We start from the raw sequence: 23106 nt of genomic DNA on the forward strand, positions 1-23106 counted from the left end.
TCTTTCTAAAAGAAAAATAGAAACAATTTTTGAACACTTGTGTCATACAGACTTACAAACCTCACATCAATGGGAACACTGAATCCACACAGGAATATTTATTTTTCGAGAGGACTACTATGAAAGAAATTCATGACATAGAAAAGAAAAAAGATAGGAAAGAAATGGTGGCACAGCGAGAAGACTGAAAATGTCAAAGGTATTCATTCATTCAGTAGCATATCAAACAAAGCCAAGATAACAATTCATTCACACAATGTTGAAAATTGCATGTAGAAGAGCAACCAACGTTGCTTGACTTAGTCGATGAGTTAACTTTCACAGAAAGCTACCAAGGTCTTTTCATACTTTGTGTGTGTGCTGGCCTTGATGTTCACTTTCATGGGTCCATTCGTTAACTTTCACAGAAAGCCGCCACGGTCTTTTCATATTTGGTGTGTGTGTGTGTGTGTGTGTGTGTGTGTGTGTGTGTGTGTGTGTGGTCTTGATGTTTACTTTCATTAGTTGACTAGTTCATTTCCACAGAAAGCTACCACAGTCTTTTGGATTCCTTGTGAGTGTGGCCTTGACGTTTACGTTTCACATATGCATGTCGAGATGGCTTTGGTTATTTCCAAAGATATAAGCTCGTATAAACCTGCGAACCTCAACCTCATTCAAATGCCACTCTTTGACTTCATGCATTGGCGTGACTATCGATATGCAAATGCGCTCCATTCAATTCTCCACAGAAGTCAGGAGAAAATCATAGAGTGAGCGGATTGTGTGTTTGGGAGAGGCTCAACGAAGTGACGGTGACCTTTCTGTTGTCTCTGACGCCCCCTAGTGGACAGTCCTCTCCTTCTGCCTCTGGTAGTCTGAAAGGATTGGAACAGAAGTTTGACATTCATTGAAATGGCTGTATGGAAGAACCTCTTCATAAAAGTCTTGAATAAAGATACTTTGAATACTGAAAAGCAGGCACAAGTGTCATTGTGGCAAATTTCAAACACATTTGCGGACGTTCTCGATCATACCAAACAAAGGGTAGCTTTGACGTAGACTGTATTCCAATTTGTATATCTGACTGACGGTTTTATTCATTGAGGTTCAAGCACATTTAACATTCTTTGCAAAATAAATTCAATTTGAAAATTGCAGATTGGAAATTTGTCAGGCAACTTACTGTAAGGGAAAAAGCGGACCCTCATCAGGATTTCCCGTGCAGTCTTTAGAATCTCCACCGCCTGAAGGTGCGCACACACGTACAGACACACAACAGGTTCAGCTAGGTTAAGACTTTCTCAAGTGGTCAGTGGGGAGCCAAAAACAAAGCGTTACCTTCACGCGTTACCTAGCATCCTCATGGATCAAACATGAACATGGAGTTACATATTTTAGAAGATCCACTTAATCCCCTTCAAAATGATGCACAATACATGCATGGAACAAGCACCTCAATAACAGATGAAGTGATCTGGAAATGATCGTTCTGGTGTGAGCGAAACGCCTAAAGAGCCTCCGTTTGTGACATACGTCGATGACGTGGCGTGTCACCTTTCATACGTAGCATGAATTGATGACATTGACGACTCATCGAATCGTGGGAGTGGGCATTGTTTGGATTTGGACCATTTCGAAGATGCTTCGATTCACTTCCTGTCCCGAGTGATGTTTTCGACGAAACCACGAGAAATGGATTCGGAAACTCAAGACGGTCTCTATCATGCAATTCCAAACATACTCTCTCGATGAATTTTGCCTCAGGCAGCAGCAGGTAAGGGTTGATCTACCATGGTACGCCTTCTGCTCAATTTGGTGCAAGAGGGTCGGTCACATTTTCAACTTTTACTGGTCAACATTGAGGTATAAACATTTTCAAAAGGATGTTAGAGGCAATTTGTTTTCAGGACGGTTCCACTTATTTGTTCCACAAAGTACAAAATAAATGTAACTTACTCTGGAATGTTCGATGTCTTGGAAGTCCACCTCATTGACAGAAAGAACTTGGTCTCCTTCCTGTAGTCCTGCACGGTGAGCGTCAGAGTCTGGAACCACCTGACAACACCCAACGGGATACAATGATCAATGAATATACTTCATAAAGTACAAAAAAAAAAAAAAATCATTCATAAAATCATCATAATACTTCATTTTTCTGGAACAGGATTCTTTGTTCCAAGCAGAGCTTGCACAGATCTAGTACATAACTATATTGTAGTGTTAAAGTACCAAGAAAGACGTGGGTTTGGTAAACGGCTCTTTATTTAACAAAACGAGAGTTCAACGAGCCAACAACTACTGAACTGTAACGATAAAAACATATACAAGTTGCTACACGAAATAAAATATATCAAATAACTATAACATAAATACGTTTTTCAAACCTTGTGTCACTCCAAATCATTAAATCCTTCAAACGTGGGGCCCTTCGTTATCTTCGTCATCCCGTGATCGAATACTTTGAGGGACTTTAATTGTATAAAATATGGGAAAAGCGATATGGAAGATGACTGGATATATTCTATTCTTTTTTTGAGGGGGGAGTGGAACTTGAAAAGCCTGTTTACTTTTAGGAGAAATGAAGCAAAATTAGGACTCGTTTCGAAGGGGGGGAAAAAAGTCACAATTGTAAAATGGATCTTTCTGAGAAATCAGTATTTGTAGTTTAGATCCATATCGTCTAGCCTTACATGACACGCACGCACACATCGAGGGATGTTTAACCTTGGATATGAAGATTCCCAGCTGCGAAGCCTTGCCACCGCGAATGTTGAAGCCAAGCTGTGCTCCCGGAGGTTTCTTCAAGACCACTGTGCGTGGGAGGAACTGGGTCAGCTCATTGTTGTAATCAGGGTGGCGAATCCTCTAAAACAACACATTGAAAACTCTTCAATATGATGTCAAATGTACTATTTAGGGCACAAACTCAGTTGAACTGAGTGACTGTGGTAAATAATGAAATATATCATCAGTGAAGTGCATGTCGCATCTTAACGTAATTGATCACAGCATTCACACATTTGCTCACGAGCAAAAACAGTTTGAGCCAGGAAAAAAAACCAACCCGCATTCAGTATTGATTATTTTACAATCCGCCAAGTCGAATGTGCTGTAACACAAACACAGTAGCTTGCCTCTTGAGGAGGTATCCATGCTGGAGGGTTCTCATAAGAGGGCAAGAAGACCACTGGGAGTTGATAGTCATCATAAGGAATCTTTTGATCCATTGTCGCTGCACACCCATAGACAAACACATTAACACACATGCACGCGCACATAAAATTCTTATTTGCCAACACAGTTTACAATGCACAATGGATTCATTAGCATTTCAAAGTTCGTGTTAAGGTTCTAAATTAGGGTTTGTACTCAAGCCCAGTGATCGGGTTTCACGTCTATTGAACTTATCCATTCTTCCTTGCTTTATTCAACTTCCTTTCAATTTGAAAAACTACTTTTCCTTCCTACCATGTATTCTTGTTTCCTTCTGATTGTCCGTCGTACTTTAATTTCTCTATCAATTCATTATTGTTACCTTCCCACCTTTAATACTCATTGACTTAGTTATTTCCAAGATCACTCCGCCCTATACGTACATACATCGAAGTTTTCTTCTTTCGTTCTACATTATACTCATTTTTCTTACACGCTTCCCCCTTTCAAACCCTTCCTTCGTTTCATTCTTCCGAGCCTTACTAATAAATTGATTTCGAATAGTGCTAGACGCATCGTGAATGGAGTGCAGACAATCAAAACTTATGAAAAACGCCGCTTTTATCGCATTGTCACCTACTTTACGAGACTAAAAGAATCTGGAAATTCAAATAATTTTGAAACCAGGGTGAAACACAAACGAAAGGAAACACACCCCTTGTCGTTTTACTTGTAAACAAGATCGCAGCTAGCATTTAAGTTAGCTTAGCGACTGGCCGCAGCTGTACAGCAGGCGTCAAACGGGCGGTTTTGTCACATTTACCACACGTTAATACACGAGTACAATCCTCGAAAAGAACACGGCGCACATGTTTAATCTTTCAGGCAAATAAAAGCAATAAAAATCCATGTCTTCATCTCACCCAATGGCTCGGGCTCTGTGCAACCAGAACGGCTTCTTCTTCTTTTTCTTTTTTAATGTTACAATCTGACTTTTCCTGCAATGTCGCCCTCTGTCTATGCAAGCGAGCATTGCACATGCGTCACATTTGTAAATGAATCTTTATGCCACTGGCAAAAGAATAACCTCGGTGCCCAGTGCACATTCTGTTGAGTAAGAATTACACCTAGATAACTAGAAAGAACTTTTGATGGGCAAGAATTGATTTAGGCACCTCCAGCATATTTTTGCGAGTGGTCAAAAGGTCAAATTAGACAATTACATGTTGCAAGTAAGACAAAAGTGTGCACTAGTTGACAGGTGTGCAGTGCAAGTTAGCAAAACACTAGATGTGATCTTGACTCGTAGATATAGTTGCAATCAAATCCCCAGATACTGTCGCAAAAATCAGGATAGTCAAGTTGTGTTGTTACTGGCGTCATAACCGTCCGAGCTAACTCCAGCTAGCTTTTTGTCCTGAAATCAACAAAACATGTTTTCACCATTGTGCCAAGTTGCCAAAGTGGTGATACTGTAACTAACCAAACGAATTGAACAATACTTGTAGTTTTTACTCGCTCTGGTGACACTTTAAAGTTACTACTCCTGTACTTTTTAAAAATTTTGCTCAAGTGAAGGAGAAAATAAATGTGCTTCTGCTTTTACCAGACTTTTTTTTTGTACATATGTTTTGTTATTGTACTCAGGTACATAGTGTGAGGACTTTTGCCCACGCTCATTAAAAAGAGCCGAAACAGTAATCTTGACATGCTTTCTTTGGGTGTGAGGTGTGATTGAAAAAAAAAGTTGTATCAAAGATATTCATGTAACAAACTTGTCCAATCCTTCAATACCAACCCCGCCCCTTCCCTTTTCCTTCTTACTTTCCACCCTCCATAGTCTGCACCAACTCGGGATTTTAAATTCTGTTCACTGGTGCACACAGAGCCAGTGTTGAAAAACACAGACACAGACATTGTTGGATGTCTGTGAAAAAAAAAAAAACACAACCCCCACCACCACCACTGGGATTTATGGTGAGTACACGCTATACTCTACTTTGAACTCCAAAAAAAGTTTAATGAATAGAATCTGTGGGTATGTCTTGAATTTGTTGTATGGTTTTCTTTGAAATCTCAAGGATGTCTCTTCAAATGACTTGACTATGTAAAAAACGAGTTAAATATTGATGACCCTTTTTTCTGTGTGTGGCATCTGTTTTATTAAATGTGTTTACAATTTCAAGCTACTGGCTGTTTGTTTGAGGATGATCACTATGTGCTCATATTTATGCATACTTGTTTGACTCCAACTTGTTGAAAAATGAAATACATGACGTCAGTCAAACCAAATCCTCTCTTTGTCATTTGAGTTTTCTACTTTTTATCCAATAAATGAATGCAAAAAAATTTGACAAAAGATGTTTTGAAGGAATACTTAAAGATAAAATACAAATGCAATGTGAATTTGAAGTTTTCACTTTCAAAATGATGAATTACCTTTGAAATGCTTTAAACTTAATACAATCAATCTTTTGGAAAAAATAAGTAAATTAATAAATAAAAAATAAATATAAATAAAAAAAAATAAAAATAAATACAATACCTAAAAAAATGCAAAGTTGCAAAGGCAAGTAATCTTTCTGCCTTTTTACAAAATAAAAATCTTGCGTGAAAAGGAGATTCATTCTTTTCATTGGACAGCACCACCTTTCTTACAAATAGTGTTACAAATGCAAATACCATTGAATACATCAAACAAGAAAAGTGAATTCAAACCAGGAGATACATAATGTTTACTCAATAAAATTTATTTTACACAAAAATGAAGGGGCCCCAGTAACAACCCCTGTGGCACTCCATAAGTGGGAAACTGTAGCCTTCTCTTACAAATACGACTGGCTATCTCAAAGGTTCACTATACTCATCTTAAAGCAAGAATTGTAACGGGAATTGTAAAGAAATGACCAAAGGACAACTTGAATCTCCAGGCACCACTGTATTTGTACTTTGTATTGTATGAAAAATATCTGAACTTCCAATCTGAAGGTGATGTAATGCTGCACGCCCCCCAAGGAGTGAGGAAAAAGCGCGGTTTTACGAACACTCCTCAGACAGTTCAAATAGCGGACATTTATGGGGTGCTTTTCTCCAAAATGCATCCTTTATCATTTCAGTATAACATTCTACTGGATTACAAAATCGATTTAAATTGGAGTTATTGTCCAGCCCGAGTAAAAGTAATGGTGGGACAGACTGCTTTTCTCCAAAATGCATCCTTTATCATTTCAGTATAACATTCTACTGGATTACAAAATCGATTTAAATTGGAGTTATTGTCCAGCCCGAGTAAAAGTAATGGTGGGACAGACTGAGTCTCTCTCCCTGACAGTGACAAAAATGTAGGTCAGTGCTTGCTTGCGATAATGTTTCGGCCAGCAGAGAAGGCCCGGCTGGCCTTCAGTTTGTGCTCTGACATCATTGTGCACTCTCAAAGCTCTCCTGTGGTGTTTCTATTGTCAGTTCAGCCAATGGCTCTCACCGCTCTCTATTGAGAACCTTATTTAGGCACAGATTACCCTCAAATCTAACAAATCCTCATTGGCTCTCCCTCTTCTTTTTTCCCCCCTTCCAGCTCACTCCCTATAGGTCAACGCCATGAATGGGGACTCAGTTCCCCTTGTGGGTAGCCGGTGAACCTACTTTGTGGTCCATCCTCATCTCGCTCGTTACGCTACGGATGAGAAGTCGAAGGGATGTCGCCGTTCACCACTTGCTGTCGAGGCTTGTACAGCTGCCAGTGGAAACGCTCGAGGAATGCCAGGACAAGTCAAGTAAATACATTCTCATGCTTACGTTTGTCCGGAGAGCGAGAACAATTTATAAATGCATTCAAATGAAATTGAATATACAGTGAACCCCTGCCACAGCACCATGTGGTTCATCGCTTGCTTTGAACAGGTTTGTAATTACGACAACATACATAAGTTTTGCTTTAAGATAGCTGACTTTTCTTTGACAAAACTCTATATTATTTGTGGCGGACAAGGTGTCAGGTCAGCCCACAAATATCCACGTATGATTGACGCCTAGTGTAATTACAATGTTTCCCACAAAAAAAAAAATCCGCGATGTCGTGAAGCCGCAATAAACGAAACGCAAAGTAGCGAGGGATCACTGTATATATTTTAAAATTTGAAAAAGTTTGAAAACATTTTATACTGTCTTTTGATTCTCTTTTGTAGTATGTGACAATACTCCATGTGTGGTAAAGTAGCATTTGTTTGCAGGTGTTAGCATGCCAGTTTACTTTGTGTAAAACATTGAGCTAGCAGATTTGTGTCCTTTTAGAATTTGGTTGAACATTTTAAATATTCACTTTTAAATCCTTTTATGTCTCATCTTGACTTTAAGCTTCACCCTTTAAGTCAGAGAGTCTTTTTTTTTCTTCTCTCTAATAGCATTCTTTTGGGCACGAGTTTTGGAATATATTTGGTCATGAATATATGGTACTACCAATACGTATAAACTCAAATAGTATTTGGTCAATATTGCATATTTTGTTCTTGCTTGTCATTTGTTTGTGGAAAAAATACATGCTGAATAACAGGAAAGGGATGTACTTAGTAGATTTGTTACTGGGTCTAGGGAAAGTTCAAAGAGTGCAACCCAAAGCAGACGTATTATGGAAAATGAGCTGTTTATTTGTTTGTGTGCGGAATGCCATAAAACGACTTGCTTGGTTTTCCTCGCGTTTCCCACCACAGCAAGCTTTGGAACTCTACCAGCATTAACATTCCAGACTGAGCAATTCGATCTCTTTGTGTGTCTTGACATGTGAAGGAATTGACAATAATGCAGACTTTGACTTTGATTTGCCAAAGAATCCCTTTGCACGATAAAGGTCAACGTTTAGGACTTGGAAATGAAAAAATAATAAGAACTGGGACAGTTTGAGACAAATACTATGTTTATGAAATGTGTTCTTTTGATTGAAAAGCTTGTGTTGTCGGGGAGAGTAACAAAGTACACGTAGTTAGGTTGCTGTACTTTTCATCAACTTTAAGTCAACTCATTTTCAGCTCTTGTTGTCCAAATAGATGACTACATATATGACGCACTCTATTCATCAGAGTGTTTTTTTTTTCTTCCCTTTACCCCACTTTAGTGTGCATGCTTCTGGTTCTCATTCCTCACTTTGATCACCTTGCTGTCGGTGTGTTGGATGTACATCTGTCTGGTCACTTCAAATGACCGAGAGGATGTCAACTGGTAAGCAAACGAGCGTACATAAAGCTCCCACTTCCTGTTGGCCTCTGCTATATTGCTCTTTTGTTGTTCTTCATAGGAAGGGCTTTATCAAACTGAAGCGTTGGGTGAACTGGTTCATGGTGCTGATCATCATCTCAGCCGTGTTAACCAGCTACTGTGTACTGCTGCTGGTGAGAGGACAGGGTTATTGATTTACCAGAAGGGGGCCTGAATAGGAGCCATGTGGTGCTCCACAGGGATGGGACTGCAGTTATCACCTCATCTATTTCTTGTTTTATTACTGTTTGAATACGATGTAGGTCATTTGTATTTTCAGACAGACACTGTCACTGTTATTTCAATCCTCAGCTTTTTGCTTTATTCCAAGTTGCCTTGAGAGAACCACTCAACTTACATTGGCTCCATAAGGTAAGTTGACTTCATTACCTGCCCCTGATAGGATTGTCTTTTATGCATTACAGAATGTCATTTTTTTGTTCACATTTCTCTCCTCGAAGTGCCTCCTTGTCCTCAGTTTGCTTTTCATCTCTCTTGGAATCATCGGAATAAGTCTCCAGTGGATGAGAGAATGGCCAACTGTTCCTCTCTCACTCCAGGTAGGTACGCCTTTAATGTCATAAAGATGGTACTAACTGTATGTTTGACATGTATTGTATTGAATGTGGTCAATGTGCTTTGTTGTTTGGAAGGCGACTGCTCCTTTCTTGCAGTTCGGTGCTGTTGGAAGTTTGGTTCTGCTGAGCCCATTTGTCTTCGAGGGATTCCACGTGGCCAAAAGCAAATGTATGCTATGTGAATCGTGAAGTTATCAAATTCCACGATAGAAAATTGTAAGATAATTTGTATGTGAGGAAATATTTAAACTATAATATCTAAAATCATAAAATAATCACAACATATGGTAACTTGTCTGTTCCAAGGACCCATGCTAAATTGAGTTGATGATCCTCATTTAGACAAAATGAACGCTTTGCCACCTTGTTGTGTTATCTTAGTGTCAAGAGCCTATGTGCAAGTTTAAGCTAAGGAGCCTCATTTGAACTAAAGTGGTGCAAAAGAAAGAAAGAAAAGAGAGAGAGAGAGAGTTGGCATGCCCAAACTCTTGTTTTCTCCTTAAACCAGGGTCTCGCTTCTTGATGGCATCGTTATGCGCCGTAGTTTCTGCAGCCATCCTTCTGTGTCCTTTACTCATCCATTCACCTTGTCTGATCGACCACAGCGAGTTGCCTCCAAAGCCGAAGCTCATCGGCCACAGAGGCGCGCCAATGGTGAGTGTACGTCCTTGTGTGTTTTCCTAATGTCACAAGCGGAGTGACCCAAATAGAGTAGTATCTCTACTTACAAATACCTATATGTACATACCTTGCCTCATGATTTTCATGCATCTACTTACAAACCAAATTTTAACTTCAGAACCCCAACCCCATGTCTCCTTTGCTCGTTATTCTCTTGTTCGTTTCTCTTAACGTGTTAAGTAAAAACAAGTACGTACTGTAGTCAAGTATGTCTCCTAAGACTATTAATATGAAACTCAAAATCATAAAGGAGCATATTGCCGAGCTCGCAACGGAGTACGGCCAGGGAGTACCGGCTTGTTTTCAATAAAAACACAAAGAACACACTTTTGTGTTCGTCCATTTCCATCTTGGTATAAAGGTTTGAAAAATCAAAAATAATACAGTTATAAGGCAAAAAGTGTCATTTTCGGGAAAGTCCCTCACACATTATTTGCTTTTGCATTGATTCCTATGGGAAACATTGCTTTGACACACAAACTTTCCTGCTTACAAACTCGATCGCAGAACGAATGAAGGTAGTAAATAGAGGTTGCATTGCACCACACACTCTTGGCTCAGGTGTGAGAGAAGTACCATAAAAAGAAATGAGGCCCCGTTTGCTGTTGACTCACCAACAAGTTTAGAGGAGCACACGCACGTTGTGTGCCTTCTTTTTCATGTCTGCGTTTTTCATGTATCTCACCACGTTTGGTGTTTGCGCTCAGCTGGCTCCCGAGAACACGATGATGTCATTCCGAAAGAGCCTTCAATGCGGCGTGACAGCATTTGAGACAGACGTGCAGATCAGGTACTGGCCAGCAAAGCATATGTCATTATATTTTGTGTCATTTGAAGTAATGTTTGCTTAACACTTTTTCTTCTTTTCTTTTTTTAACCTAAAATATTTCCGACATTTTATGTAATAGGAATTTTTTCTGCAAACTGCAAAAAATATTTCGATTTTTTTGTAAATAAATTAAATCCTTTTGTATTCTATTAATGGAAAATGTATGCCTGATATATGTACATTTAACTTTATTGTTATGACTTTTTTTTTCAAAATTCCATTGTATTCAAAAATGTGCTTAACATTTTAATTTGATGCGACTTGTTCCCCCCTTTCTAAACCTGCTCGCTTTAAAGTTTACACTGTGCAATATCATTGGAATTGTAAACATTCGGCGCTCATCAAATTATTACTGCTGACATCGTGCCTTTTTGATTTGCCATTGTTTTTTATTTTATCTTGTGTACATTGCCTTTCCTTTTAAGAATATTATAATGTCTAAGAGGAAGGAGACTAACAAAGTAAAAAAAAGTAATTGCTCAGTTCCATCGTTGTGTTTTTATTGTGCATATGTCAAATGAGCATCTTGAATGTAACTTGTGCCGATTCGCACTGACGCATTGTTTCTTATTTGTTTCCCTTATTTTGGGCCTAAATTAGTAAGGACAGGATTCCATTCTTGATGCACGATCATCACTCGGGCTTCTTAAGGAGAACAACTGACGTCAAAAAGAAGTTTGCGCACACCGATTTCAACGCGAGCACGGAGCTGAGCTGGACAGACTTGAAAAGTCTGAACGCGGGTGAATGGTTCCTACAAGTGAGCACTCACCTTGAAATGTAATGATGGAGTAAACATCGCCAAGTGTTTCATAGTTGCCATAGGGATCAAATAACTGACTTTTTGAGGGGTAAAAATCCTAAAGTGAAGATGATGAATCCAGAGTTTTTATGAATTTACGACATTCTTAAAAAAACAAAAACTTCATATGAACAAAGGCAACTTTTCTAGAAAAAGTTGCTACGGTAAAAAAGTAAAATGCTGTATTTTTCCAAGATAAACGAATAAATATCTAATATACACATTCAAAAAGTTGCAAAGAGTGTGTCTCGACAATTTTGAGAACTACGACTGAATGGTACCCATTTGCATTGTATTGATTGTACGCAATCAATATTTTCTAGACGGATCCTTTCCACTCAGTGTCTCAGCTCTCTGCGGAGGATAAAGAAGAAGCCCGGAATCAGAGCGTTGCATCTTTACTGCAGCTCCTGCACCTCGCCAAGAGCCACAACGTATCGGTCATATTCGACCTTTACAGTCCCAACCAGAAGAATGACACGGTGGATGTGATCAGAACCATCCTTATGTCTGAACTGGACCCAAGCCTGGTAGGCCTCAAAACTAATTTCTCCCTCACACTTGGAATTCTGCTCCATTCAGTCAGTCAGCTGAGCAGATTCCGTTACAGACTCGGAAATAGGCAAAGACTAGGCTACTTAAAACGTCCCAATTAGGATTTGCGCGCATTGCAATACCACAGTGCGACACAACATGTTAGGTAGCATCGAGCTCTACGAGCACTGCTGCATCTTAATTAAAAACACGAAGAAGAGGCACGTCACGTTAGCTTTATCTTAAATTTTTCGGTTGTTTCGATATAAAACCGTTCACTCTTTTGGTTTGTCTTTGCGAAGCTAATTTCTTTTAGCCCAGCTAGCATTTTGAATTTTGTGTTTCCGCCTTCCCGGCAGACTTTTATTCGATGAAACGATGCAGTTTGTTTCAAACTTAGATGATGCTCAATTCTCTCTTTTGAAACTGAGAGAAATTTAAATCAAGTCAAGTTTATTGATATATCGCCCACAGATAAGTCTCAAAGGTGCAAAGTGAAGAAATAAAAAGCTTTAAACTTTGAATGAGGTTAGAAATACCTCCGATTCTTGTACTTGTCGCGGGAAATTGAACAATAAAAAAAGAACAATAAAACCTTTAGCAAAGCAGCGTCATCAAACGCAGAACAAACTGGTTGGTTACTGAGAAGTCAAAGTCATGATGCCTGATTTCTTATTCTTCTGTAAAACACAGGCAAACATTTGTCCTACCTTCTCCATTACCCTTGGGCTAGTTAGTTACACACTAGTGTTGTGTTTACCTTCAAACCCTAAAGATTCAATGACAAAGGTTTTTTTCTTCATGTAAGCCAATTTCGCACATGTGAAACTTGTCTGTGTTTTGGGGCCATATAAATAAACTTGAGTTGACTAGAATGCAGGCTAACATAGCTAGCCTGTGATCATCGCTGCTGCTTACTCAATTTGCTTACTCAATTTTGACAACTGCAAGACATTGGCGACATTTTCATAAGGAATTGTCCTGTGCGCAGGTCATGTGGCTTCCTCCAACAGAGCGAGAATATGTGAAAACAGCCGCTCCGGGTTTGGTCCACGTCTACGACAATGAGCACGACATGTTTCAAAACGGAGGCAACCATCTCAATCGGCAGTACAACAAGTTGAACGCGGAGCAAATCAGGTAATAGCTCTGATGGTAATTGTCAAAGAATGCAGGAGTTCTGAAATGTTCTTTGTGTAGTGGGAAGCCACTTTTATTACAGGGACGCTGCAATTCCATACCCACCTGCAATAGGTGAAAAACGACGCTATTGACGGACCAAATATTTGTGTTTTATATCATAGTCGTGAAAATTGAGCCTTGTACATTCAAATGTTCAGCCAAACCAAGAACGTCTGACCAAGGTCAGGTGTCCTAACACTAACGCAAAATTGGCCGGCCAATGGAAAGTATCATATCGTCAAATCTTACGTGAGCAGCCGTCGGCAAATCAGATTCCTAGCGTAGTATCAAGGGTGACCTTTGAGAGGCAGAGCAGTGCCAAAAGGCCTCCAGAATGCCACGGAATACGAAGAAGGAAAGGATCCGTGAATAATTTGTACCGTATTAGCCCGAATATGAAACGATGTTTTTTGCATTGAAATAAGACTGGAAAAGTGGGGGGTCCTCTTACATTCTGGGTCTAGACATTATACCCATTCATAACGCTAGATGGCGTCAGATATCTTTAAAGCCAATGCTGAATTTAACTCCCCAGGCCAAAGCGAACCCCTGTCACAAAGAAGAAAAATAAAAAATAGCGGTAGCACAAAGAAGAAAAATAATTTCAAAAAAAGCAGTAAGATAGAAAAGAGAAGAAAATAAGAGAAGAGATAACAGAAAATGGGAAAACCAGAAGCCATTCATTTACAAATGTGATTGCACTTTAGTTTACATATTCAAATGGTCAGATATTAGGATGTGATAGAGAGTTTTTGGATGATTTGAATGAAAATAACAAATATATTGTCATAATCATTTGTTTCAGATGTACTGTAATTATTTTCTGTATAAAAATTTAATTTGGTGTTCAAAAGGTCTTTTTTTAAACGTGAGTCTTGAAAAAGAGGGGGTCGTCTTATAATCAAGGTCGTCTTATATTCGGGCCAGTACGGTATATAAATGGGTGCATTCATTTCTCCCCAACGCTGTGAGACTTTTTAACTCGTGGCGGGGGTTAGGGGGGCACGTTCCCGGTCATGATCTTGAGGTTGGCAAATGTTTGTTGACGCTTTCATCTGCTCTTTGTTTGTTTCATCAATTCATTGACGAACTATTATTCGTTTCATTGTCATCTATTTATTCTAATCGCATGGATTTTTCTTCTGTTATTGTTTTTGTCATGTTTGATGCTGGCTATCTGTTTAGTTGTGTATTTAACTGTTGGCAAGTGAATTTTCTCCCGGGGATCAATAAAGTACCTATCGAACGGCTACACGTGTGGTGAGTGCCATCCAAACGCTTCCTCTTTTAATTTTTTTTTTTTTTTTTTGGTGCGCGACAGGCATCTTGTGGGTCAAAACGTAACGGTGAACGTGTGGGTGGTCAATGAGTCGTGGCTCTTCTCATTGCTGTGGTGCGCCGGGGTCAGTTCCGTCACCACCAACGCTTGCCACCTTCTCAAGGACTTGCGGCAGCCCAACTGGATCATGGTACAAGTACTCGCTCTCCTTTCGCTCCTACACAAGCAGGTTGCAGCGTTGAGACTGAAGGCAGGTGCCACTCGAATGTCTTGACGTGTCGCTCATCCGAACGAGTGTGTTTCAGGCCCGTCGGACGTACGCATTGGTGTGGATCACAGTGGACGTGGTTTCTGTTGTCCTGATGGTTGGGGTGTACTTGCTTCAGCGGTAAGCCCGTGAACGCAAGTTGCAAACAAACCCTTCCAAAAATGGATTTGAATCAAATGAATTACATTGTGTCGTGTGTCTCGGCCAGGAAAAAGCCATGCTGCCCGTCAAAAGGAAGCGTATGCCCAAATCACAACAAGGAAGACAAGAATCCAAGGAATATCAGAATGATGCATTCATGAATGCAAAATGCAAGATAGCACAATACGCTACGTTACGGCTTTGTTTATTGCGCAGCTGCAATGTCCGTCCATTCGTCCAACCATCCATTCATCTGTCCATCCATCCATCCATCCATCCATCCATCCATCCATCCATCCATCCATCCATCCATCCATCCATCCATCCATCCATCCATCCATCGCTAACATCAGACTCATCATCAGCTGCCATTCCAATTATTCCCCAGGCCTCGTGCGACCTCATGCGGTTCAAAGTGGCAATAACTGATGATATGAAGATGATCAATGAAAATGATCAACGATACTAGTAAGTCAGTGATGTGTCAATAATGCGTGAATAATTTGACATATAAGTCGCTCCTGGGTATAGGTCGCACCCCCAGTGGCCAAACTATGAAAAAAAAAACTGTGACTTGTCGCGAAAGGACAATCTATAGCCGTTTTTGGCTCAATGAATGCCGTTCCCATTTCAAAACCATAATCAATGTTGGCCGAAAAAATGATGGTGATTCTGATTTTCATCCTAAGCCCTAACGAGGTTTCCGTACAGTCGCGTTGTTTTGCCACCATTGTTGCTCCAGTGAGCTGACCGACCTAAGCTTGAATTAAAGCTGGCGAAGACGAGCGGCTTCTCTGCTCAACCTCAAACGGCGACCTCGAATGATCTTTCGAGAGCCAAGTCGAGCCTGACTTGCAACAAGCGCATGAAGAGAGAGAGAGAGACAGACAGAGAGAGAGAGAGCGACAGAGAGAGAGAGAGACAGAGATATCTTGGGGTAAACTACAGCCCGCGGGCCACATCCGGCCCACGGGGTCGCTTAATCCGGCCCGCCAAACTTGAATACATTGTGTTGTGAATCATTTTTTTTGTGCGTGTACGTACTCAGTAGTACGGACCCGGCGCACTCGGAACTCTATTTCGATCAGTGCGGAATTTCGAGTGTGGGCTATGACATCAGCATTCTCGTAATTCGCGCGCTGAGCTTTCAGATAGTTTTACACTAAAGTCACGCATGCACAAATTAAATTAAAATGAGTGGCCCAAAGCGTGCATGAGCCGAACGTTCAGCCACGTGAACATCACCAAAGGTCACAGATCTAGGTCAACGGACCAACACCTCGGCTCGATCCTAAGAATTGCCACAACAAATTGGACTCCAGACTACGATGCGCTCGAAACAAAAGGGGTGACCAACAACACTGTTCCTACCTGTTTGGGCGCAACCCCATGTTGTCAGTCTGTTAGTCCTGGTCCATTGTTCCATCAGGAGGTGGTTGCCAACCCGCTCCGGTGAGGAACGCTGCTAAACGAGTGATGATTCCATGTCAGAGCTGATTCCATGTGTAGCTACTCCCCGAAAGATCCACGCCTCGAACTGATATTGATAAAGATTTTTTCTTCTTAAAAATGTGGATTATTCTGTCGAACTGTCGTATTTAATGACGATCACTGATAGTATACTAAAAACTATAGTTTGTGGGTGAAATATTTTGTTTAATGCTGTCAATAAATGCACGTTTTTTGGAATATATCCATGCTTTACTAAAGGCCCAAACCTTTTATGCAATGACCTTTACATGTCATTTCTATTACTTCACACAAACACTACATCCATCTACTCCTGGTCCAAATTTAGAACCCAATTCAGCCCGCAAGTCCAAAGTTTGCCCACCCCTGCTTTAAACAATTAACTTTGATTGTGAACACAGATAAAAAGCCTGACAAAAAAAAACCTGCAGTAAAAAAAAAAAAGACATGCAGTAACAACGTTCAACAGATGAGCTGCATTATGAAGAAAGTAAAATAAAAAATAGACACATTGAGCTTATTTGTGCACTTGAGGTGATTTCAAATAAGTAACCATGTCAACCATTCTTGACATCTGTCAACTTTCATCCTGCATGGCGCTCTCGTCCACGTTCTCCAGCGAGTCGCCGCGCTGGATGGCCAGCTCGGCTGGGTTCATCTCGGGTAGCGTGCACTGATCGGGGTACAGCCACGGCTTGTGATCTGGACGGTTCTGCTCCTTCCACTTGCAATACTTCTGACCCGCCTCGTGCACACACTTCAACACCTGGAGATGTTGGGACATTATTATTCATTCATTCATTCATTCATTACAAGAAGAATGTGTTGCTTTGTGTGTAAGCGCATCAGTGCCAGTGCTTTTGTTAGCCTGTTAATGGTGTTTTGTATCATATGGTAGCATTATGCTAACAGATATGGTATGATAGTTAAAAGAGTAAAATGGTATGTTCTCAGTTTCAATCGAAATGTATTTTTAGCATGAGCGGTAGGTAAATGTCTGAGAAGTGTTTCTCGGCACAATTCTTAGCATTGCTTGACGTTTAAACTAGCGTTGCCACGGCAACCCCACAATCGCAGCAGACATGAATAAGCGTCTGACACGTCGATGACTGCGCGACTGTATTCACCTCCTTTTGGCAACAAATTATATCTCATATAGACATAAACGGCAAAAGTCGTAAATGATTAACACAATATTCATGTATATAAATGTGATGTTCCGGCCCCACTTTTTGTCCATTGTGTCTCTGCCAGGTATATTCATAGTATAGTCAATGTCATGAACACAAAACTTAAATTATATATTATATTATTATACAAAAAAATTATAAGCAAAGAAATAGGACTCATACTTTTGATATTTATCTTAGCATTTTAGGTATTCACCCAGATCAATTTGGGCGTGCTAGGAGAGTAAATTACGTCTAATTACAGGACTCAAGAATAAATACTCGGCTGCTCTTTTGGGACCAATCCTGGCGTATTGTGTGGGTTCTCACAAAAGAAAAGTTGAGTTAACTTCCTCATTTTTCATCATCTAATTTGCTGTCCAAGTTCCCCAAGGCACACCTTTAGAACCTTTCATGCTGACAAATCACTTTACCTCGATAACTTATGTGTTTCGTAGAAGTGCACGCACACATGCACGCACAACTGGGCAAACGGGTTGTGCCAGCCAAGACATTAACAGTTCTTTTGTAAGCAACTTCAGCCAAACAAGCCCTTCAAACCAGTTTCCATAGTTACTATTGTCTTTTGAGACACAAAAAAACCTTTCAGTTTCTTACTTTTGCACGCACGCACACACAAAACCACACCTGTAAGCCGTCCATGCATCTCAATAACGAGCAGTTTCATTTACAATCTTATACAAAATGAATAAGGACAAATTGAATAAAAAATATCTGATATTTAAACAAGATATTTTGTTGAATGTTAACTTAAAACAACTGCATCATCTCTGCTAGCTTCACGCTAAAACACAGTGGGAAACCAGGTCGGCACATTAGCATCTTGATTGATATTAATAATGCACTGGGATGGATAACTGATGCTACACTCTAAGCAATAGACACCTGAACACAAACAATCCATATATTCTTTATATATTAATTCTTTATATACATTCTTTAGCAGGGGGGCGTAAAGAGGTCAAATTTCATTTCTGTTTTTTTTCCTCCTCAATGATGATACATATCGTGACTCAGGTATTCAAATGCCTTCTTTTGGGGGTGACCCCCTGTACTGCATTTATCTCTTCACAAACTTGTTCATTACACGTGATTAGGAATCCCGAAACATGGTTCACCGAGACCATGGTAAATCGAGACGACCTTGGTGCACAAATCTTTGGACACCCCTAATGTAGCTCAGTTTGTGTCCTAACTTACCTTTGGTGCCAGGACTTCGGAAGCTTTGTTTACTAACCACTTTGGAAGAGAACCTGGGAGTGAAAAAGGGGAAAATATTCAACTCAACACTTAACATTTTGTCCACTTTCACAGTCGTTTAAAAAAAAAAAAAAAGAACGTAAATCATTTTGCTGTTTCACATGTATTTGGGAATACATGTCTTCACTCACGGCTTTAAGAAAAACACCAAAAAGCTCCAAGTTGAATGATTTGCGTTGGAGCTTCATCTTACCTTTGGGGTCGGCTTGTGAGAGATAAATAAAAATGCAGCTGTTGGGTCCTGTTGGCTTGATGTAATAGCCGGTGAGGATGGAAACAGCTCGTACCAGGTTACTGCGAGGAGGGTGTTTCTGAAATAGAACGTCCAGACTGTTACAGTTCGAATGAGAAGTCTTCATTGAATGGGTAAGAGTAAATTAGGAGTCACATACGTACAGTTCAGTTGTATTGAACTTTTTATTCCAATATAGTTACATTTAAAGCTGAATTTTTTGTAATAATTGAAAGTCTTTTTTCAAGTTAACTGCGCCTGCCGTACTTTTCATTGAATCTTAATATAATCAGTGATTTATTTATTGTTTCTTACGATGAAGTATTTCATTCTAGCCTAATGAATTTGTTTAACACACAAGTTACATTTTTTAAATGGAACGGCTGAAATGGATTTAGTTTTGAAGCGTATTTATTCATTTTGTAATTTATTCATTCGTTTTTGGGGATGAACACGTACCGGATGTTTGACTGAGAAATTGATGATGAGGTATTCGTCCTTTGTCACTCGCCACGAGCGCAGAGTCACCACATCCCGATTCTTGATCGGCTTTGGACAACGCCCTGCACGGAACAAACGAGACAAGGCGAGTGAGTGTCTTTGTCGGTTTCCCCAGTTTTTCTTTCTCCAAGTGGGCCTTGTCGAGACAACAAAGCGACTGGAGAGGACTCAAAATGTCAGCGCAAATCTCCTGACTTCAACTGGTCAGAGACATTCTGAGTCTAGGAAAAATAGGACCGCTCACATGAGTAGTAGCCGAGGTCGGCACACTCGGAGACACGGGCGATGTCATAGCTCTCCTCCATGTTGGGGTCCCACGTCTTACGGTACTCGCTGTCGTGGATGACGTCGTACATAGTGGATGCAGAGACTTCGTTGATTGTGATTTTGCACTGGAACACAAAAATAGATTGTAACTGGTTGTTTGTCTCTGTGTGCTCTATGATTGGCTGGCAACCAGTTCAGGGTGTCCCAAAAAACCCACGCGGGCACGGGGAGAACATGCCAACTTTACACAGGGAGGGCCAAAGGTGGAATCGAACCCGCGTCACCCTAACTGTGAGGTGATTATATTATTATTGTTGAATAATTATGTAATGTAATAAATCAATTCTAACCTTAATTAGGTCTAAGTTGGACTGTAATATGAATAGCATACAAAATAAGATGAGTGAAAAGAATGTCTTATGTGTTAATGTGTTAAATATGTTTATTGTCAGTTTCACGTTAACTCAAACAATTCATTCATCCGTTCGTTCGTTGGTCCGTTCACTGAAACAAATAACCATATTTTACAGTCATACAGTCTTAAACGGGGCGGCTCGGTGGCACACTGGGTAGCACGTCCGCAGTTAGGAGGGTGCGGGTTCGATTCCACCTCCGGCCCTCCCTGTGTGGAGTTTGCATGTTCTCCCCGTGTCTGCGTGGGTTTTCTCCGGGTACTCCGGGCCAATTGAGCACTCCAAATTGCCCCTAGGTGTGAGTGCGAGTGCGGATGGTTGTTTGTCTCTGTAAGCCCTGCGATTGGCTGGCAAACAGTTCAGGGTGTCCCCCGCCTGCTGCCCGATGACGGCTGGGATAGGCTCCAGCACGCCCGCGACCCCCGTGGGGACTAAGCGGTTCAGAAAATGGATGGTTGGATGGACAGTCTTAAACGCTCATATGCAAACTCCCTCTAGTGGTATATGAATGTATCACCGAATTAAACGTTGACACGGCATAATGTTACAACAGTTTAGAAACTAAGAAGAAAAAACAACATAAATGGTTTCAGTGTTTCATTAATCAAGTGCAGTACATTTGTCAAGCAATGGTGTACAATAATATTTGATATCGTACTCTAGGAAGAAATCACGTGTTTTTATAAACACCTAGCAAAGATCTACAATTACATATTTTCATTTTCGACATAAGTGTGTACTTAGAGAGCCAGAAATTCTTTTAGTGATGGCTCTTGGTGCGAAAACCACTCTGCCAACCGTATTGAGATGCACCTGTGTGTTTTTGTTTTTTTTCAACTTACCTTGAGTTTGTGTACTTTCGACCCAGAACTGTTTCCTTTGTCCTTGGGGATTTCCATCCATACTTGCATTCCGTATTTGTCGTACTTGCTGTGCCAATTTCCACTGGTGGACAAACACTGATCCTTGAAATCGTCAAACGCAGAGTCGTCCGGTAGGATGCTGGCAAGAGACATTCTACCAATCTCCCAACAATTAAGCGCAAAATAAGGAAAAAATCGATAAGGTATCTCTTCTTTTGAAACTTCTACAAAGTCAAATGGAGCTTTTTTTTTCGGGTTGCCGTCTAAATATGAAGAGAAGCCGATTGTCAATCGAGTCGAGCAGGATTCTTGCGGTCGAATTCCTGAGCCATGCCTTGACTCACGCACAGAAAGAGGAACACGCCTCCGCTAAACGTCATGAAACGTACTTCAGGTACAAAAAAAAATCTCAAATTAGAACTAGAATTGGCAATTTCTGGAGAAATTGCGTGTGAAGGCGAAGGCACTTCACACTATTGTGGGACTCGAAATGATGATTAAATGACATAAAAATGGTAAATTGATGATGATTAAATAAAATAAAAATGGTAAATTAATGATGATGAAAATAATTATTAAAGTGATGTGTTAAAATTGAATGAATGAAAAAAAAATATTGGTCAAGCGGGATTCGAACTCGCACGGGAACAGCGCTCGTGCTCCAAATTCCAGTCTCTTCTTACTGAGCTAAACAGCGGCTTAGTGTTGCTGTGGTGGAATGATGATATTAAACAAGAAATAAATGGTAAATGTTAAAACGGTAAAATGATGTTTTTAACTTAAAATTAAATGAATAACTAAATGAATGAATGGAAAATAAATAAATAAAAAATAAAAGAGTTAAATAAACGAGTTAAGGAAAGAAATCATGAAAAAAGTTGTCAGATGTCAAAATTTGAACTCACTCCTGAACGTCGCTCGTGTCTAATGCGCCATTAAGAATGAATGGGGGATTTTAAGGCACAAATTTGCTAATTATGCAAAAACGGTAAATGTTATGAACAAATGAAATACTAGCAGTCATGCCGTGAATTTTTGGAACGTGTGAAAGTTGGAATGGGGTGAATCGGTTAAAGCATGTGGGAGTAGTTAAGTGTCAAAAAAGTGGGAGGAATAAAGTAGGATAATAACTAGAACTAGAATTGGCAATTTCTGGAGAAATTGCGTGTGAAGGCGAAGGCACTTCACACTATTGTGGGACTCGAAATGATGATTAAATGACATAAAATTGGTAAATTGATGATTAAATAAAATAAAAATGTTAAATTAATGATGATGATGAAAATAATTATTAAAGTGATGTGTTAAAATTGAATGAATGAAAAAAAAATATTGGTCAAGCCGGATTCGAACTCGCACGGGAACAGCGCTCGTGCTCCAAATTCCAGTCTCTTCTTACTGAGCTAAACACCGATTTAGTGCTATTCTGGTGGACTGATGCTATTAAACGAGAAATAAAAATGGTACATGCCGTTAAAACGGTAAAATGATGTTTTTAACTTAAAATTAAATGAAAAACTAAATGAATGATGAAAATAATTATTAAAATGTGTTAAAATTGAATGAATGAAAAATTAATGAATAAAAAAATTATGGCCAAGCGGCACTCGAACTCGCTCGCGCACGTGGCTCGTATTCAAAGGACCATTGTCTTCTTACTGAGCTAAACAGCGGCTTAGTGTTGCTGCGGTGGAATGATGATATTAAACAAGAAATAAAAACGGTAAATGCCGTTAAAACGGTAAAATGATGTTTTTAACTTAAAATTAAATGAATAACTAAATGAATGAATGGAAAATAAATAAATAAAAAATAAAAGAGTTAAATAAATGAGTTAAGGAAATAAATCATGAAAAAAGTTGTCAGATGTCAAAATTTGAACTCACTCCTGAACGTCGCTCGTGTCTAATGCGCCATTAAGAATGAATGGGGGATTTTAAGGCACAAATTTGCTAATTATGCAAAAACGGTAAATGTTATGAACAAATGAAATACTAGCAGTCATGCCGTGAATTTTTGGAACGTGTGAAAGTTGGAATGGGGTGAATCGGTTAAAGCATGTGGGAGTAGTTAGGTGTCAAAAAAGTGGGAGGAATAAATTGTTTAATAATAATAAGAAGAAAAATAAAGTAGAATAACAATAGTGTGAAGGCTTTCGCCTTCACACTAACTAGAATTGGCAATTTCTGGAGAAATTGCGTGTGAAGGCGAAGGCACTTCACACTATTGTGGGA

General features: G+C 39.8%; 3 protein-coding genes across 5 annotated transcripts; 1 reads left to right on the plus strand and 2 right to left on the minus strand.

Annotated features, from left to right (window-relative positions):
• Positions 1 to 74: 74 nt before the first annotated feature.
• On the minus strand, positions 75 to 4162 carry pdzd11 (PDZ domain containing 11). 3 transcript variants are annotated; one of them, XM_085905991.1, is made up of 6 exons: positions 4059 to 4162; positions 3117 to 3214; positions 2707 to 2847; positions 1939 to 2037; positions 1166 to 1226; positions 75 to 857 (listed from the first exon to the last, which is right to left on the minus strand). In XM_085905991.1, the coding sequence occupies exons 2-6, from the start codon at positions 3207 to 3209 to the stop codon at positions 823 to 825; spliced, it is 429 nt and encodes a 142-aa protein (XP_085762117.1). In that variant the 5' UTR covers positions 3210 to 3214; positions 4059 to 4162; the 3' UTR covers positions 75 to 822. The 3 variants fall into 3 exon arrangements, with proteins under 3 accessions (XP_085762117.1, XP_085762118.1, XP_085762116.1); XM_085905992.1 differs by lacking the exon at positions 4059 to 4162 and adding an exon at positions 3959 to 3977; XM_085905990.1 differs by lacking the exon at positions 4059 to 4162 and adding an exon at positions 3851 to 3894.
• On the plus strand, positions 1594 to 16347 carry gdpd2 (glycerophosphodiester phosphodiesterase domain containing 2). Its single transcript, XM_085905994.1, has 16 exons — positions 1594 to 1756; positions 4976 to 5112; positions 6710 to 6908; positions 8243 to 8346; positions 8423 to 8516; positions 8695 to 8754; positions 8844 to 8942; positions 9036 to 9129; positions 9469 to 9614; positions 10349 to 10431; positions 11071 to 11230; positions 11596 to 11802; positions 12798 to 12946; positions 14310 to 14457; positions 14573 to 14655; positions 14744 to 16347. Exons 3-16 carry the CDS (start codon positions 6831 to 6833, stop codon positions 14835 to 14837), a joined length of 1599 nt encoding a protein of 532 aa, XP_085762120.1. The 5' UTR covers positions 1594 to 1756; positions 4976 to 5112; positions 6710 to 6830; the 3' UTR covers positions 14838 to 16347.
• Positions 16305 to 21341, minus strand: stard14 (START domain containing 14). Its single transcript, XM_085905989.1, has 6 exons — positions 20852 to 21341; positions 19574 to 19721; positions 19288 to 19391; positions 18790 to 18907; positions 18537 to 18589; positions 16305 to 16912 (listed from the first exon to the last, which is right to left on the minus strand). Exons 1-6 carry the CDS (start codon positions 21023 to 21025, stop codon positions 16724 to 16726), a joined length of 786 nt encoding a protein of 261 aa, XP_085762115.1. The 5' UTR covers positions 21026 to 21341; the 3' UTR covers positions 16305 to 16723.
• Positions 21342 to 23106: the final 1765 nt, after the last annotated feature.

Source organism: Syngnathus leptorhynchus, chromosome 2, assembly GCF_054491065.1.
Source record: "Syngnathus leptorhynchus isolate UIUO chromosome 2, UIUO_Slep, whole genome shotgun sequence".
NCBI lineage: Eukaryota > Metazoa > Chordata > Actinopteri > Syngnathiformes > Syngnathidae > Syngnathus > Syngnathus leptorhynchus.

Excerpts from the sequence above, each read along its gene's own strand:
- pdzd11 (XM_085905990.1), bottom strand. The coding sequence starts at position 3,890 with ATGCTAGCTGCGATCTTGTTTACAAGTAAAACGACAAGGG. Across the intron at positions 2,038-2,706 it reads TGGGAATCTTCATATCCAAG|GTGGTTCCAGACTCTGACGC; the intron begins GTTAAACATCCC and ends GGGTGTTGTCAG. Across the intron at positions 1,227-1,938 it reads AAGACATCGAACATTCCAGA|GCGGTGGAGATTCTAAAGAC; the intron begins GTAAGTTACATT and ends GCGCACCTTCAG.
- gdpd2 (XM_085905994.1), top strand. The coding sequence starts at position 6,831 with ATGTCGCCGTTCACCACTTGCTGTCGAGGCTTGTACAGCTGCCAGTGG. Across the intron at positions 6,909-8,242 it reads GGAATGCCAGGACAAGTCAA|TGTGCATGCTTCTGGTTCTC; the intron begins GTAAATACATTC and ends ACCCCACTTTAG. Across the intron at positions 11,803-12,797 it reads CTGAACTGGACCCAAGCCTG|GTCATGTGGCTTCCTCCAAC; the intron begins GTAGGCCTCAAA and ends TCCTGTGCGCAG.
- stard14 (XM_085905989.1), bottom strand. The coding sequence starts at position 21,025 with ATGTCTCTTGCCAGCATCCTACCGGACGACTCTGCGTTTGACGATTTC. Across the intron at positions 19,392-19,573 it reads CGACCTCGGCTACTACTCAT|GGCGTTGTCCAAAGCCGATC; the intron begins GTGAGCGGTCCT and ends TGTTCCGTGCAG. Across the intron at positions 16,913-18,536 it reads CCGAAGTCCTGGCACCAAAG|GTGTTGAAGTGTGTGCACGA; the intron begins GTAAGTTAGGAC and ends CAACATCTCCAG.